At 35.6% G+C, this 18,128-nt stretch overlaps 1 protein-coding gene across 1 annotated transcript in view; it reads left to right on the top strand.

Moving 5' to 3' along the window:
• Plcxd3 (phosphatidylinositol specific phospholipase C X domain containing 3) overlaps positions 1-17,801 on the top strand; it is a 145,112-nt gene extending 127,311 nt beyond the window's left edge. Inside the window, exon 3 of the mRNA XM_047556996.1 lies at positions 11,210-17,801. Coding sequence (XP_047412952.1) covers positions 11,210-11,363 — 154 coding nt within the window. The 3' untranslated portion in view covers positions 11,364-17,801. The remainder of the gene's footprint in view (positions 1-11,209) is intronic.
• Positions 17,802-18,128: the final 327 nt, after the last annotated feature.

Below are 18,128 nucleotides of genomic sequence, written 5' to 3'. Positions count from 1 at the left end.
TGGGTGGTAATGGTAGGGATGTCCCTAGATCACATAAGTTTGGATAACACCTGCTTACAAATGGAGAAGTTCATTCTTAAATCCAGGATATCTCAGTATCCTTAATATGACAATAGATTGGATATGCCATTGTATGTACTGTAAACAGCAAAGTGTTTGCAACATTCCCTAAACTTATTTGATCAAGAAAATTTTTTGTCTTGGGAATATCTTTTAAAATCTTATGAAACATTTTTCTATGAAATTCAGCTTAGGAAATAGTTTTAATAGAGAATTTAGTCACCACTTATAAATTCTTAAGGACATTTTCAAACCTTATGTTCTCTGTCACTTTTCTTTTTAGCTTTTTAAATTTTTATTTGTTCTTTTGAGTTATGAGTTATACATAACAGTAGAGTCTATTTTGAGATATTTATAAAAACATGGAGTTTCTGTCACTTTTCTGAACTGGCAAGGAGGATACTGAAAGAGGGAAGATGTATTGCCAGATAAGACACAAATGAGGCACCTATATGATTTTTCAATATTTCTTGTATATTATTAAGTTTCCAGGAATTTTCTATGTTGCCAAAAGTGCAAAAGTGCTCAAACAATTTAAAGTGTCAGGTAGTATAATTCCAGAAGATAGAACCAATACACAAAACAATGGAAAGTACTCTTCTAAGTCAGACTAATTGACTTAAAATTTGCTCTCTACTGGTCCTATTAAGAGACTGACTTTCAAAGTCCACTATCTGGAGAAAAGTAAAGAATTAACAGCACAATTATTTTCTTATAGGATGCATGACATGTTCTTCTATCCTATGCACCTGTGGTTGCTGCTGATGAAAGAAGAAAAGGCCAAAGAAATCACCCCTGATAATTGCACATGATTACACGGCCCCACGGGCACACTAACACATTGGCACCTGGATATTATGATCAAATTAAATTCGGCTTATTTTCACTTCTGCCTGTTAGCATTTTCTCTAAGGAATATGAAATTTCAGAATTTGGTTTTTTTTTAATTGAACATTGATTTGGATGCTATAATCGTGCTCCTCTTTGAAAGGACATGTCAGGGACATGAAGTTGCCGAGAGGACTATGCACAAAAACTCTGCCGGGCACTTTGGACTAGTGTAACCATGACAGATATTTCCTTTAGAAGTAAGTTTAGATTTTCTGATTCTTTTGTACATTATTCATAGCTTAATGGTATCCAGAGGGAAATCCTGGCAGAAAACTGAAACAATACTCTCTGGTCACTGCCAATAATAATTGAGTTTTGGCAGCCTCTCTGCTTCACCAGGGGAAGCAGAGCTACATGAAACTGTGCTGGCCACTACACTGAGCATAGATGCAGTATCTCCCAGGTGACCTTTCCCCCAAAATACTCTTAAATTAACTGAAGACCTCTCCTGGTTTCATTTTGGACATTGAAGAGTGTTTTTAATTTTTCTACCTCATTAAGTTCATCAGAGACTACTCTTGATTCCTAGTATGGGTGAAGGATAAATTTTAGGCTCACAGAATTTCCTGCTATCTAAACTGAAGAGTTATCCCCAGGAAGGGTATGATCTTGGGGTGAAGTGGCTCTCTTTGGCTAAGGCAAGGCTTGGACAGAAACCTAGCAGGGAGTTGATGCCAGAAACGATCCCAGGAGCTGGGATAATGAGCATCATGGATCCAGAAAGGAGGATGTGGGTGTTCACCCTAACAGTCACCACGCATCTGAGTACAGAGGAACTTGTGTCAATCACCTGCCTTAACATAACCCCAAACTAAGGAAAAGAAGGCTTCTACATTTAATTACTCTCTACTATGAGACGCTTTAGACATTAACACTAACCATGGAGTACTAACTAACCTTCATTGGATTTTTGTATCTCAGGTATCTTGCTAAATTTCATGAGTATGTTATTTTACTTACTCTTCATAATTCACAATCCTCACTTATTCTTCTTTACGTGAGTGAGGAAATAGAAGCGAGGGAAAGTAAGTGCCTTGAGAGTGTAAAAGTGCACATGAGAGTGCCAGAATTTTAATTTGGGCAGTCTTCTCCGAGGGGGTCACTTGTAACTGCTAAGCTACTCCATCTTTGTTTTATATATTTGTTGGTGTGGTTTTATTCTTACAAAAAACGCTGTGAAGCATGTATGATTATTAACCTCATTTTACAATGAGAATAGTGAGCCTGGGGAGGTTAAATCTCCTTCCTGTTGTCACATGGCATTATAATGCAAATAGGACTCTCTCTGATTCCTAAACTCCTGCTCTTTCTGTTGCTCCTGTGTTGATTGTAGGGAGTCCATTGAAACTTGACAAATGCTCACTTAACTTTGGAGAGTTGTTTTTATTTAACTTCATAAATTTTTCAGAATCCATGAAATGCATTCTTTGGACTTCAAATGTACAAAAGACTGGCGGCTAGTTCATGAAGCCAAAGGAGGTTTTATGAACATCTCCATTTTCCAATGTTTTCATGCATTCAGAGCAATGAAGCAATTTCTATTTGCAGTAGTTCAGGTAACTCTGGAGTGAGGCAGAAACCATGTCTGATTTATTCCAGTAGGCTCTCTGACAACTACCACAGGATAGGCACTCAAAACACATTTGTTGTGGACAATATGAGAGAATATGTGAATGCCACTCAGAAAGGTAGTTCCCAGAATTTCACTATCAAAGACTGCTCTCACTATTGTCCCTACAGAACCCTCTCCTTTTAGTAATTGCATACTTTATAAGTAATACTTTATTTTCTCATTGTTAAAATTAAAGACATATAGGATCCACTGGAACTTCCAATAAGCAACAGATAGTCAATACCAAAATCGAACTGAGGCACCAGCACTCCCATGTTTATTGTAGCCCTATCCATATCCAAGGCACAGAACCAACCAAGATGTTCACTGACAGTAGAATGGATAAAGAAAATGTGATGTATATGTAAAATGGAAAATATATCAGCTTTTTAAAACAAGAATCAGAACCTGACATTTGTGGCAAAATGGATGGAAATAGAAGACATTATGATAAGTGAGATAACCCAGACACAGAAAGACAAATACTGCATGATCTTTCTCATATATAGAAGCTTAAAAAGATGATTTTCAAGGTACAAGGAAGTAGAATAGTGGTTACTAGAGACTGGGAGGGTACATAGGAGGCAGAAATAGATAGTGGGGACCAAAACACACTTATAAGTTTTCATAGTCTTCAGTACAGTGAGATAGCTATAGGTCAAAATCACCTATTATGAATTTGAGAAGAATTGGAAGAGAGGAGCACAAAGTCTCCAAACAGAGAAATGATAAGGGGATGGAAATGTTCCACACTCTGATTTGATCAGTGAACTCTAGATATACATATTAAGATATACATATTAAACTATATTAAGCTATCATACTGTATCCCACAAATAATGTACAAATGTTACATCTTAATTAAAAAGAAAAACTAAAATTAAAAATTGAGTTGATAAAAGCATCTTGCCAAGAATAAAGAGAAACAGCATTTTGGTTTACTCATGTAAACACAGATCATGGGTAATTGATTTCTGCATAGCTTTTCATGTTATTGCCTCTGATATTCCTACGTTCCAGGCTCTCGACTTGGGAACACTGGAGGACCAAGGGATAAACCCAGATAGTCCTTGAGATGCTTGTTCCAAGAACAACCAGAAATGTCACAATCTCTTTTCAACACAAGCTCAGCCTTAGCAAATGGAAATCTTACCAAAGAGGAGAAAGGATAGACAGGTGCTAGCAGATAGAAGCCATCCTGTGCACTGAGTAAGATAAATTGCTTCTGTGCTTTGAGTACCCAAACTCCCTGTGCATTTGCACTGAGTGAGGAAGAGACTTTGAAGTGAGATCACTTGATTCTACACAGAAGTGCTCATTATGTTGAGATTCTACCTTTGAAAGAAAACCCATTGTCTGTCTCCTGGCAATCTAAATCTTGTTAATATATTGAAGAGTCTCTTTGTTTAGAATTTGCAATGGCTTTCTTTCTTCCTTGATTTCCTTAGAAATTCAGCAGATAGAACAGTCCTTGCTCGCCAGGAGGCCCTGCCATAGCGCTGGCTGTGCTCACGTTCCGTCTCCTGGCAGGGTGCGTGACTCATTCTCAAACGCTGCCTTGGAGCGAAGGATCAGCCTGAGGACACAGAACATTTTACAAACTCTCAACATCACTTTTCTTGTAGTTTATATGATCTAATTTTAATTGAAAATGGATTTTTAACTGTTTTTCTAGCCACAACAAGATAGGTTGTTGTCACTGTCATCAAAGAAAATGAATGGTCTGTTTTGCTTTGAGATGATTCAATGTATGTCTCACGAACTTCTGAGGTTTTGGAATTTCCTCTTAGAAAACTTGATACCACTGATAGACTACGGCGAGAGTGAAACTTGTTAATTCCATGTGACCCAGTATTTCTGTTGTGACAGGTGCATTTGTATTCATATCCTGCAGCACCCAGAACATATCTACTCTTAAGGTTATGGTTGATGTTTTAACAACTCTGGGCTGCATTTGAATAACACTATCATAGACAGTATCAGGGGGATATGCATGGGAAAGGTATTCTGTGATCCTCACAGAAACCCTGGATATTGTTATTTCTAACTTCTGGGGAAAATCGAGATTCTGAGGGTTTTCCCAATTTAGGCAAAATTATAAAAAAACATGATGTTTGGTGTTTTGGGATGCTATAATTTATGAGATATACCTGTCTACCTGAGGCTATCTTAAAGTACCCCTCATTGTTTAAATCTACAAATACAAAGTCCCTGTCATTCATCACTGTAGGCTTTGATGCATGAACAGTCAACATTCTACCAGAGTCTCTTTTGTTTTGTCCTTTCTTCCTTACATTTTCAAGTAAAATTTCCAAATGTTTGGAAGTGACCAGATTGGCAGGAAATCACATTTTAAAATCTGTCAGACTTGATTTTAATTAATAGGTTTCAGATGACTCAGTTGCTCAGGGAAAGAAAGACAGGAAATATATTTTAAACTATGAGACCTCCATTTGTTAGGAGAGGCTGGATTGGAGACAGACAGTAATAAGATTGTGATATTTTCACAGTAATCGTTGTGATCCCTAAGTGCATCAGAGAATCCTACAAAAATTAATGAATTGGTTGTGGAAATTCTTTCATTTAATAAGAGAACCATGTATTGAAAATTCAGGGCATTTAAATAAAATTCACTGGAAGACATAAGTGTTTTATTACTTATAATTGTTTTTCCGTGACTATAAAATAAAACAGTTTAGAGGAGTGAGGAAAACATCACACAAAAAATATGATTGTCATAAAAGGATTATACATATACACACACTTGAATATGAATTTGACATGGATTCACAAATAAATTTCTAATGAATGCAATTCTAATTCATTAAATGAGAAATAGTTGATAATTACAGAATGGAACTAAAGTTAGCATGGGAAAATCCAAAAAGCTTTGTTCTTTGGACAAAATCAATGATCATCCTACAATTAAATATAGACTATAACTCAGGCTCCTGGGTGTACCAAAGAAGACCCTTAATAATCAAGTCAAAATCCTTTTCCTGTTTTCCCCAACCCCATACTTCACACAACCCCACTCTTTGACCATCTTGTCCTCCCTAATTGTAACATCTCTTTTATGCTATATGCTTTTGCAAATGTGATTTCCTTTTCTCAAGATGCTTTCCTTAGCCTTCTTTGGAATGCCTTCTTTCACCTTCTGTACCTAAAAAGAGTGCCTAGTAATAACCAATTTCAAATTTCCCCTGTTTTGTGAAGTGCTTCCTAAATCCGTCCTTAATTTCTCCCAAGCAAAGTGAATTATTTTATCAGCTATGCGTCCATAGAAAACTACGATCACATCTATTGTACCATATTGTATTGTCATGACTGGTTTATGTTTATTTTGTTTGTTAACTCTGAGACATATGAGTTCTGGATTTCTAGTTCAAAATTTGAGTTCAGCAAATATGTTGTTTTCCTTTTGAGTTCTGGGGATTGTTGTAGGTATATGGGACATATTGATGACTATGATACGATCTTTTTTGTTTAGCTGCTTCTAGAAAGTACTGAGAGAAATTGGAATGGAAATGGATAATGCCCATGTCATATGCAATGTAAACTCCTGGAACTATACTTAGAGAGTATAAGTCATAAAGGAAAGGATTTTTTACTCAGATGCGAGGGACTGAGATTATGCCTGATCATGCTCAGATGTATTTGAGAAAGATTATTCTGATCATAGTTTATAAAAGGCATGGAAAGGAGAATGGGGACAAGATTGTGACAATTTCAAAAAGAGATGAGGAAGATTTGAGCTATGAGGTGGCTAACAGAAGCAGTAAGTAGCACCCTGTTTTCCAAAGGTATGCAATACATCTTTGTTGGCTAGATGGACAGATTAATGGATGGGTCATTTTAAAATGTTAAAGCTCAACTGGTTTGTCCTTGCCATGGGGGTGAAGGTTTAAGTGCCCCAAATTTTCCTGTGTTGAAATTTCATTACTCCAAGGTGAAGCTTTTAGGAAGTCATTAGATCTTGAGGGTAGAGTCCTCACAAATGGCATTAGTGCCTTTGTGACAGAGGCAACTGAAGCTTATTTGTTCCTCTACCATATGAGGGCACAGTTGAGAAAACAGGAAATGAGTCCTCATCAGTCCCTGAATCTGCCAGAACCTTGATCTTGGACTTTTTAGCCCTTAGAACCATGAAAACTAAATCTCTGTTGTTTATAACCCAGTTCAGATTATGGTAGTTTGTTATATCAGCCCTGAACTGACTAAAACAGTCTCATACCATGAAAATTATTACATTGGTGGTAGGTATTTTATTACCACCAGAACTAACTTGTCATTTCTTTCTTATTATCTGTTCAATATTAAGTATAATTGACAACTTACCAATTAGTTAAATCATGCATTCTTAATGGAAAAATTGTCCCCTGGGGGACACAAAGTGGGTCTTGGCAAAACTAATTAAAATTTACATATGTATATGTGTGTGTAAAATTTACATATGTATATGTATGTGTGTATGTATGCATATACATATACATACATGTGTGACATACATATAATACATATGTGCATATACATACACATATATGTATGACAAATATATCATACATATGTGTGATATGTACATGACATATGTATCACAGATAAACAGTATTAAGTACAGATATATAAACAGGATAAACAGATATGCAATCTATCTGTGGTATTAAACTATCATGAAAGAGAAGGGTAAGTAGGAAAAAATATTCCAAAAAGCTCCCTGGTGGGAATAATAAAAAGGAGTTAAGAAATACTACTCCAAGTAGATGTTCAACAGAATTTGCTAAGTCTTTTTACTTAACATAATCCTATTTATGACTGTCTGAGTATCATAGAGTCAACTGGGCATAATTGCTTGGTTTGTTTTTGTGTCATACTGACTTTAGGAAAATATGTCTGCACAGAAAATAGAAATATTCCCATGACTCAGAGGAATGATATTTTAAGTGTAATTCTCATATTTCATCTGAGGACTACAAGTTCTTCCAAAAGAACATTTCATCAATCCTCCAAGCAATCTATTTTACAGAGAAACAGTAAAGAGCACTCTTAGGTTCTCTTAACCTCTCTCCATGGGGATAACAATTAGTTGTTCTCAATTCGGGTCTGGGAATTTTAATCTCAGAGTAGTAGAGAGCATCCGTGGAGCAATTTCTGCAGTGGCCATGGTTCTCAGGTGAAGATTTGATTGCTCAGGGATCTCTGATGACCTGGCACCTAAGGAATCTTATGAATGAGCTACTCAGTGAAGGTCCATGCAGAATCAGTACTGACTGGCCTCAATATCACTCTTACCTCCTTTCACTACTCAAGGTGAGTCATCTGTTGAAAAACACTCCTGGGAAATGCACTGGTTGTCAAGATTTTTTCTGAAGGATATGTGCCTTTTCTCAAATGGAAAGGTGATGCTACATTCACAACAGAACATTTCATTTGTTCTAGCAAGTCCGGAAGAGAAAGTAATGGAATTCAAACATGAGTGACTGTGCACACATTGCTATAGCATCTGACCTTTTAAAGAATTTGAATGCACTTGTGTCTGTGCTTCAGAGATCCAGATTTTTCATTTTAAGATAGAATTCTCTTCTGAAACTCTTCCTGTGAGAACATTTCCCCAGTCACTCAGCTAGGTTCTGAAGGCACTGAGCTTTTTAGATTCATGTTATGCTCTTTTAGAAGTGATGGTACCCTTTTGTATTGGTTTCGAACAGGAAAATGTATATGCTGAAAAATATTGATCAGAATTTTTAAAGGTATCACCCATGAGGTTAGTGTAGTCCAAGGTAATTGCCCCAGTTTTGCCAGATGGGTTGAGTTTGTGTATATACTTCCTGATATCAGGAGAAAAGTACACATATTGCATTCCATGCTTCAACCTCACTCAAAGATATGATTGAAAAGGAGCATCACCTCATTCTTTCCTTGATTTTATGAACCTATCTCTTCTTGATTTTTCTCCTACTTTCATCTTAACTTCTTATTCCTTCTCATTGACTTAAGTTTTCTCCCCTTCCCTAATGCTGCTGACCTTCAAATTTTCACTCTACAAAATATTTTGAGGTGATTTTATCCACCAAACTTCTCTATGTGATGGCTTTTGACCAATTCTCTTCCTTGAATATCAGACCTTCAGTTAACTGCTACCAAAATCAGTTTCTCTCACTGAACTTATCATTCTTCTGGAGAACTATCACTCCTATTCTTTTTAAGATCAGTGAATAATGTCGACTTGCCAAAATTTTGCTAGAAATCTAAGTATGATTCATGATCTCTTTCTCCCTTTCCATCTATTTCCAATCCCGCACCAAATGTTCCACTTTCAAATATTCCAAATATTCCCTTTCAAATATTTCTACTGTTGCTAATTCAATTCAATCTACCACTATCTCTGGCCTGCATGATTTCAACAGCCCCCTGATTGTTTCTATTTCTTTGCTGATACATAAAAGTGTACACATTTATGGGGTACAAGTGATGCTTCAATATACATATACATTATGTAATGTGCAGATGAGAACACACATCTATCTCTTCAATATCATTTACCATTTATTTATGGTGAAAACAGTCAAATTCTTTCTTGTAGCATTTTTTGAAATACACAGTATATTATCATTATCTGCAGTCACCTCACTATGTGTTATAACACCAGAACTCCTCTCTCCTAACTAACTAAAACCTAGTGCCCATTGATAAACTTTTCCCCATAACCCCTGCTTTAATATTCTCCCCAGCCTCTGATAACCAATGTTCTACCCTCAATTTACATGAGGTCACCTTCTTCAGATTCCATATGTGAATGTGATCATGCAGTATTTATTCTTCTATGTCTGGATTATTTCACTTACGATGATCTCTAGTTCTACCCCTCTCATTGCAAATGACAAGATTTTATTCTTTCTTATGACCAAATGGTATTCCATTCTGTACCTGTTTGCTTTATCCATTCATTGGTTGATGGACACTTAAGTTGTTTCACTTCTTGGTTTTTGTGAATAGTGCTGTATTGAACTTGCCAGCGCAGTTGACTCTTTGATATACTGATTTCATTCCTCTGGATGCATACCCAGTAATGAGATCACTGAATGGTATGGTATTTCTGTTTTAAATATTTTTCAGGAAACTCCATATTGTTTTCCATAATGGGTATACTAACTTACAGTCCCACAAGCGGTGTGCAAGCATTCCCCTTTCCTCCACGTGCTTGCCAGCACTAGTTATCTTTTGTCTCTCTCTGTGTGGGGGTGTTTGTGTGTGCACATAGGCATGTGCATGCACTGGAGAGTGAATCCAGGGCTTCACACAGGCAAAGCAAGTGCTCTAACATGGAGCTACATCCCCAGTCTGTATCTTTTTGTTAATAAACACTCTATCAAGAGTGAGGTAATATCTCATTATGGCTTTGACTTGCATCTCCCTGTTGTTGATGTTGAACACTAATCAGCCATTCATGCATCTTCTTTAAGGTCTGTTGCTCATTTTAAAATCAAATTACTTATTTTTGATTTTTTTTTGTGTTTTTTTTTTTTGCTATTGTAATGTTTGTGTTTTTTATATATTTTTAATACTAATCACTTGTCAGTTGTATAGTTTACAAATATTTTCTCCCATTCTGAATATTAACTCTTTGCTCTGTTAATTTTTTTTTCTTAATGGTGCAGAGGATTGATGTAATCCCATTTGTTTATTTGTACTTCTGAGAAAGAAATCTCTTTTCAAAAAACTTTTCTATTCTAATGTTTGGAACTGGTTTTGTTATGTTTTCTTCTAGTAGATTTCTTTTTTAGATCTTTAACCCATTTTGAGTTGATCTTTATAAGAAGAAATGCAGATGTAGCATTGTTCTTCTACATGTGGATATCCCTTTATCCTACCATTAATTGAAAAAAAATCCTCTCTCCATTGCATGTTCATAACACCTTTTTTGAAGCTCATTTGGCTGTAGATGCATGAGTTTATTTCTAGGCTTTCTTTTCCATTCTATTGGCCTATGTGTTTTGTTTGTTTGTTTGTTGTTTGTTTGTTTTGCCAAGACCATTGCTATTTTGATTATTATAGCTTTATAGTATGACCCTCTGTTGTCTGGCTCTTTCTTCTCTCTCCAGTATTGCTTTGTGCTTCCTTAAACTTTGTTATACAATTTCTTCAGAATTCTTAACTTATCATTTTCTCTTCTCCACTAATCCCTTATTTCCCATATCCTCTTCATGTCTTCCAGGAATTTAATGTTCATATATATTTCATAAAATTTTGTTAATATACCATCATCTTTCTTGCTTAGTTCATTTATGCTTTTATCATGGAAAACTTCCTTCCTGCCCCACTCAAGTCATAGCAGGTTCCACTCCCGTATGCTATCATATCACACATCAAACAAACAGTGACATCATCTGTTTGCATTCCCTGTTCCTAAGCATATATCATACTTCTGTCAATGAAGGAAGAGATGCATTAGAGCAATCAGGCAAGAGGGAAAAATAAAGGGCATTCAAACAGGAAAAGAGGAAATCAAATTGTCACCTTTTCCAGATGATTTGACACACTTACATTAAAAAATTTGAAAACTAAAGAGAAGCCTGAGAATTGTAGAGTTTGGGAGATAATATCTTGCTTTCTGTGACTTCTCTCTCTCTCTTTTTTTCCCTTTCTTAGAGCTCTTCCTGCCATGATGCAATGGGTCCGCATGCAGAAACCAGGAGAGAGTGGCATCAATATTGTCACTGCCGATTTTGTAGAACTTGGTGATTTTATCAGCACTGTCATAAAGCTCAACTATGTCTTTGATGAAGGAGAAGCCAACACTTGATACTACCATTTGGAGTGTCCGTGAATAAGATAGAGACGACTCATTGTATTAGGTGTATTATCTGTAAACACTCTGAGCTTCCTATTCCACTGAGTTTTGGAAAGGATTCGGGCTTGTAGTGGGTGGGAAAAGGGGGAAATCATTTCTTCAGTGATTATGTCACACTCTACATTACTATAAATATTTCATTTCATATTTGATGAGCGAAATCTACTTCTAGTGTTAGGGATTAAAAAAGAATAGTGAGTTTTGTTTTTTGAAATTAGTCTTTTAACGTACAATTCATGAGTGGTTACTTGATTGCATTTTCTAATTTTAACTTAGGGCTCCTTTACTGTCTAAACCCTCTAACCTTTCCACTCCCTCTGTTGCTCGCTCTTTCTAATCAGCTGCTGTATGGTACTCAAAACAATCGAATGTCCAACATAATGTGTATTACTTTGTTTGTACTGAAATTTATTTGTTTTGTGGGACTTGATATAATATTCTGTAGTTGTCTACAATTGGGCAATCCTAGCTAACTTTTGGTCATAGAAAATGTGCATCAAATCAGTTTCCCTGCATCAGTGATATTGGAGGCCATAATCAGTGATTTTTGTGTTATATAAAAATAATAGCGTGTCACAGTGTTTCTATTTAAGGCAGCTATAACTATAGTGTAAAAATTTTTTTGGTAGGACCCAGTGCCAACTCCCTAGGAAAAAATGAAGAGTGAGGTGTGTAGGGTGAAATGGATGCTATTTTAATTCAGCAATCCTTAAAAGTAATAGTGCCCTGCAAATGCCCTTTAAATGATTTTATAACAAATGTATTGAAATCAGAAAATCTGAATTCTTCCAAGAGTTTTCTTAGGAATTTTGATTTAAATAAAAGGAAGAAAAAAGAAAGAAATGAAAGTCACATTTCCAAATATGTACTTCTAAATCCCAGGTTTTAAGGAACATTTCTCAAGAAGCTTCAATTCAAGTTTTGACTGGAAGAAAGGAGAGAAGAGGAGGAGCAGAGGAGTTTTAAAGAGCAAAGCCTTTCAAACTATGTCCACCCAACCACAATGATCCATAAAATATCTCTAGAAAATCCTTGAAATACGTGTGATCTGGGCAGACTTGTTTGGAATTGACAATGACTCATCACTTTTGGGTTCTATCCTGTTTAAGATTAAGGCAGGGGGCAAAAGCTTCACACAAAGATTCTGTGACCTAACTTTTGATAATTCAGCTACAGGAAAGAGCGGTGATGATACACTGCATCCTTTTGGTGTCTTTACCATAGATGACAATTAAAAAAAAAAATATTTTTGGAAAGCACAATGCCCCTTACCTATTCCTGCTTCACAGGAATATTGTGAGGCATTTATACAGATCTATAAAATTTGTTGAAATTTTTATGATGATGAAATATGTGTATCTTCACATTTAGAATTAATCACATCTCCATATTTTTGGGTAATTCCATGCAAATTCAGACTATGGAGAAATAAAAGCATGCCCTCAGCTTTTAATTAATCCAAGGGCAAGACATATGACTTAATCTCTTAGATCTAGGTAAGGGAGTTGATTTCAAGATTACATATGTCAAGATTGCAAATAATCAAGAGTTGATTTTGAGATTATGAATGTTCGTTGTCAGAAAGTAGTACTTAATAGCAACTGCAGAGAGAGAATAAAAGTTTTTATACTGAACAGAATGTTCATGAAAAATGTAGTACCTGTTTAGACCAAGTAGCACACATATACATATAAGCAATGGATATGTTTGTACATTCCAGATGAGTGTATATTCTTTGTCATACACAATATAACAACACATACCCACTCCTATGCAGGCAGACAGATACAAATATACACAAACAGACAAAAAATAGACAGACAGATATAGTACAATTCTTTTCAAGTGAAAACATTGATATTAAACAATTTAATTTTAGACTAAGTCCCTTAACAATGTACAAAAAAGATGGACAAAACCTTTGAAAATTGATTAGCTGATCACATCAAACTATTTTTTGTAAACATATTATAGCTTAGAACTTAAATATTTACAAAATATAGTCCTCTTCTCTTCATATTCTCTTCCCTTACATTTTTTTCTTTTTCTTTTTCACCTGTTCTTTATGTGCAACTGAACATAAATCCTTTTTAAAGGGTTATGGACTGTTGAAGTTTATGTCCTGTAAGTTTGCTCTTTTTTCCTCTGATTATTCATTATTCATCCCTCCAGATATTTAGGCAATTACACTTGCAATGACACAGGATTTAACTTATAAATATGAGAGAAACAGATCTTTCAACCTATTAATGAAAATGAATAAAATATAGAGTTAACTATATTATATTTTCTTGAACTTAAATGCTTTCCTATAATGTTTGCTTAGAATTAACTTTGTTATATTTGTCATTTGGGTGCTGGAAATAACAAACTTGAGGAAGCCTTCGACAGTGCAGTTTCTTAACTGGGGAAAACTTCTTATGGCTATTAGCAATTTTCACACAGAAACTTTGTTAGACAAAAGGTACTTTCAATCTAATGTTCTGATTTCCATGTGGACACACAATGCCATCTATGTAGCAGGCACTAAGAGTAAACAGACTTGCCTTAATTTCTAAAGGAGGGTAGAGGTAGAAAAGAACCATTAAAGAACTCACTAAAGAGTTTCCTTGGGAAGGGGATGGCAAGGAGATGCCTTTGGCTGTGTTTGTTCATTGTCCTGCCCTGGAGCCCTCTTAGGAAGCAGGTTGTGGGCATTATGTGGAAAAACAGTGATGCAATCAAAGCTTACCCTCCACCTATGCTCCTTTGTCTCAGGTGGGCATCGTGTTTTGGGAGAGCTAGGAGCACAAGGGCTACAAAGAGGCCCCAAGATGTAGCAAACACGTCTTGGTGCACATTTTGTTTTGCTTCTAAAGACTTTATGTCACAAGTCCTACAAGGCAAAAAAAAAAAAAAAAAAAAAAAAAAAAAAGAAAAGAAAAGAAACTAAAATCCAACCTTTACCCAATCTTCAGCAGGAAATCAAAGGAGTGGGTGAAATGAGGGGAAATAAGGAAAGGATATCATTTTTACATTTGCTTTCCTGTCAGTAATTTTGGAGGACCAATATGGTGAATACTTCCCTGCCATTATCATTGATGTCTCCTTTTTAGTACATAGTCATGTGAACATAAGGAATGAGGAAGCATCCTTTAAAAGCCTTAGGATATTCTATATGATGACCTCAATATTCACTTTCAGCCATACTGGGAAAACTCACTTTTCATGGAGTGCCACCTAACAGTGAATGTACTAGAATATAAAGTGTTTGGCATGATGCACCTGTGTGTGTACACACACACACACACACACACACACACACACACACTCACTCAAGTCGGAACTGCATCTGATTATCCAACCTGGTTCTTTTGCAATTCTTAAAATCAATCATCTCCTTTGTTAGAAGGCATAAACATAGTTTAAGTATTTAAATATTTAAGGGGAGAAAAATTATTAGAAAACAAGTGAAAAGTGAGACCATCAGAAAGAGCACACACATAGCAGTAATGGTGTCATTACATAATCAATGGCACTTCAAGCTAGAGAATCTAAGCTGGACAGTGAACTTTGAACATGCATTACTCACACATATACATCTTCACTGAAAGGTGTTATAAAGTCCTTTGAGGTTCTAACCTGTTTTAGTAAAGCAAGGTTACCTGTTGGTTCTCCCCTTTTAGGATTCCAGACTAGAAAGTTGGAAGTCTCAGGAAATGCATGTTTTCATGAGTTGTTCAGTTCTACAGTTTTACAAATATTCAGTGACACAATCTTCTAATCTTTGTTTGTTCAACCAAACAGAAGCTCCATAGACCGAGTGTTCACCTTTTGATTGCTAAGGGAAAAATAATGCAGTGTCCCTCAGGCTATGCTAAATAAGATTTTTAAAGTGTTTTATTTAGAAGCACTTTTGTCTTTTCGAGTAGGTTTCAGTAACACTGTGGTGTAAATGCTATAATTTATTTTTGGTGGCTCCTGTGTTCCATATGGTTTTAAATAATGCTCCAAATTGTTTTCCCAATGACAATGATAAAATGTTCTGTAGAATTTGTAATAGGTGTTGACTAAATCTGTTAAAACTTGTGTAATTTTTATTTTGCTTGTGATACTATTTAGTAGTTATTACTTCTAAATGTGTATTCATATGAGTCAAACTATGTGCTTGTCAGTGGTATGTGTAAGTATACTGTATCTTATTAAATATCAAACTTATCCTAAAGAAAAAGGGCACATTACGAACAGCCTTAATTTGTCACCAGTTTTTGGTTTTTGTTGTCATTGCTGCAATTTGGATTTAAAGCTTAAGCAGGAATTATGTTTTTGTTAAAGATGACTTTTTAAAAAAATCTCATGTGGCATGTACCTTAGAACTCAGATTCTGAGGGCCCACAATCAGACTGTCCAGCTTGCAAAGCACCCGCACTTTTCAAAATTACTAAGCAGCAATTAATTCACTAACTTCATCATCATACAAATAGACTAAATTCGTTTTTGCTTCCAAGTTGCAGACCCAGTGCATTGCTAAAGTTCTTCTTCCCAACATGGAACTCTGTAAAAAGATGTTCTGCTTTAATAATAACTTTTCCATTAAAAATCATCTTTCTCTAGACCATTATTTTTGAAAATTGGATCTTCTGAAGTGAAATGAACCACCTTGACTCTCTGAGAGTTGCTGAAGCTCCATCACCTGATGTGGTTCCAACATGATTCTCTTTTCAAAAAATAAGCATGTTGCACTCACACTATTCCTGTGTATCCCACCAGTAGAAATCTCATGACAAATTTAATAGTCTACACTGGCAGTCATGCTCAAAGCAAAAACTTAGCAATCTTCTTTGGACTGGGATCTGGATATGAAACATTAATTAATTTTTTTATTTCCTCCATCTTCAAATTTTTCTTTCCATTATTTAGGGTTTAAGTAATATGCAGGTCATCACTGAAATTCTAATTTTGGACAAATAAGAATTTTATATAGTTCATCAGATATACTAAAAATTGTTTATATGAAATGCAAATTTAAATGGCTATGTCCTGTGTTTTTTCCTAAATCTGGCACCCTATCCCACTGCCTCTCCATCTTTTTTCAGCTGGGCTACCTATGAGGAGCAAGATCTACTCTCTCATGTCACTCTGTTAAGACCCCTTGTACAAATCTGCAGCTGGTGTACCTTTCATGAAAGAAAATTCACCAGGTCCCAGACATGTTTTATAAAGAACCAATTCAAAAATAGATGAGAGTAGCTGGATCTGGTGGCACACGACTTTAATCTTAGCTACTTGAGAGGCTGAGGCAGGAGGATTGCAAGTTAAAAGTCAACTTCAGCAATTTAGTGAGACCCTGAGCAACAATGAGACATTGTCTCAAAAAAGCGGGGAGGATAATCAAGCAATTATCATCATCCAATTAATGCCACGGCATTCAAAATTTCCCCTCGCTGTCCTGTTTTGAAGCACAAAGTTTCCCCATTTATTCCTTAAGAAACATTCCCCAGTAATTGGGACAATGAAAAACACACCTGAACATTGAAAATGCTCTTGTAGAGTAGCAGTACCTTCTACCTTAGTACCAGGACCCCTTTTAAAATTCAGTTTCTTTTTCCTTTCAGAGAGTTAACAAATTAATCCATTGTCCCTTCATCTCCATTAACACCTTACCACAAAATATGTCTATCAGTCTAAAACTAGTCATCTATGCAACTGTAGAAAATTTGATGTAGAAAAGAACTCTACCCTTCGGAAAGAGAGGAGTCTGAGGTATGGCCCTGTCAGAAGCTCATCAAAACAGATGGAGTTGAGGAGCAGTTCTGGGACAGAACACTAGCACCTGCCAGGGAGAATGGCTAAAGAAAATTATAATGACCAGTCCATGTTTGTAGGAATTGAAAACCCATGAATCCCCAGATTATGAGAATGAGATGGTTTCTAGAAGTTTTCAGAGAATAGAAGCATGTAGGAATTCCTAGAACAAAGCTTTCTAACACTGCTGTTTCCAACAGTGAATCCTTGATATAACTGAAAGTGAGTGGAGTCTTAGAATGACATTGGTAGCTAAGTCCTGCAAATAGTATAGGAAAATCTAAAACCCTTAATATAACATTTCCATCTTTTGATTCCTGCCTGTACAAATTTGTGTTCATTTGCTTCATTCTGGAGGATGAGACTTTGCAAAGCTGGTGACATTTTCTTCATTATACACCAGAAATTCACCAGAGGGAGACAGATCTGTGCCTTCTCTTTTTAGGATCTGGTCATTGACACTTTAATAAACGTGTTGTGAAAAAATTCATGCTTACAGTCTGTATAGCAAATGTGAATTTTTTTGATAATATTGTGTTCTTAATGTAAAAAAGTTTCTTTGTATCCCGTGAAATGCTAATAAAGTCCTGGCACCAGTTATCTTTATATTTTTTTCTAATTCATATTCATCAGTGCTTCATTATAAGCCCCAAAGTAGATCACTTAAATAGAACATGACTCAGAACATCAGAAAATAAATTCCTTTTTTAAAAAACTATGATCATCATATTAGAATTTTCTCCACATATAATGTAGATATTTTCTGTCCATAAAGGCACTGCCATGAGTGCTTTGATTATTTCAGAATTAGAACTCTCTGAGGTTCAATACACTTTGCTTCTGTAATGATCACAAAGAAGGCCAATATCAACATAACAATAATATAATAAACATAGCAATGATACAATAAAATATTATATTTCTATTGCAAAA

This window comes from Sciurus carolinensis, chromosome 6, assembly GCF_902686445.1.
Source record: "Sciurus carolinensis chromosome 6, mSciCar1.2, whole genome shotgun sequence".
In the NCBI taxonomy this organism is placed as follows: Eukaryota; Metazoa; Chordata; class Mammalia; order Rodentia; family Sciuridae; genus Sciurus; species Sciurus carolinensis.
Note: the sequence above shows the minus strand (reverse complement) of the source record. Positions and strands in the feature narration are given on the sequence as shown.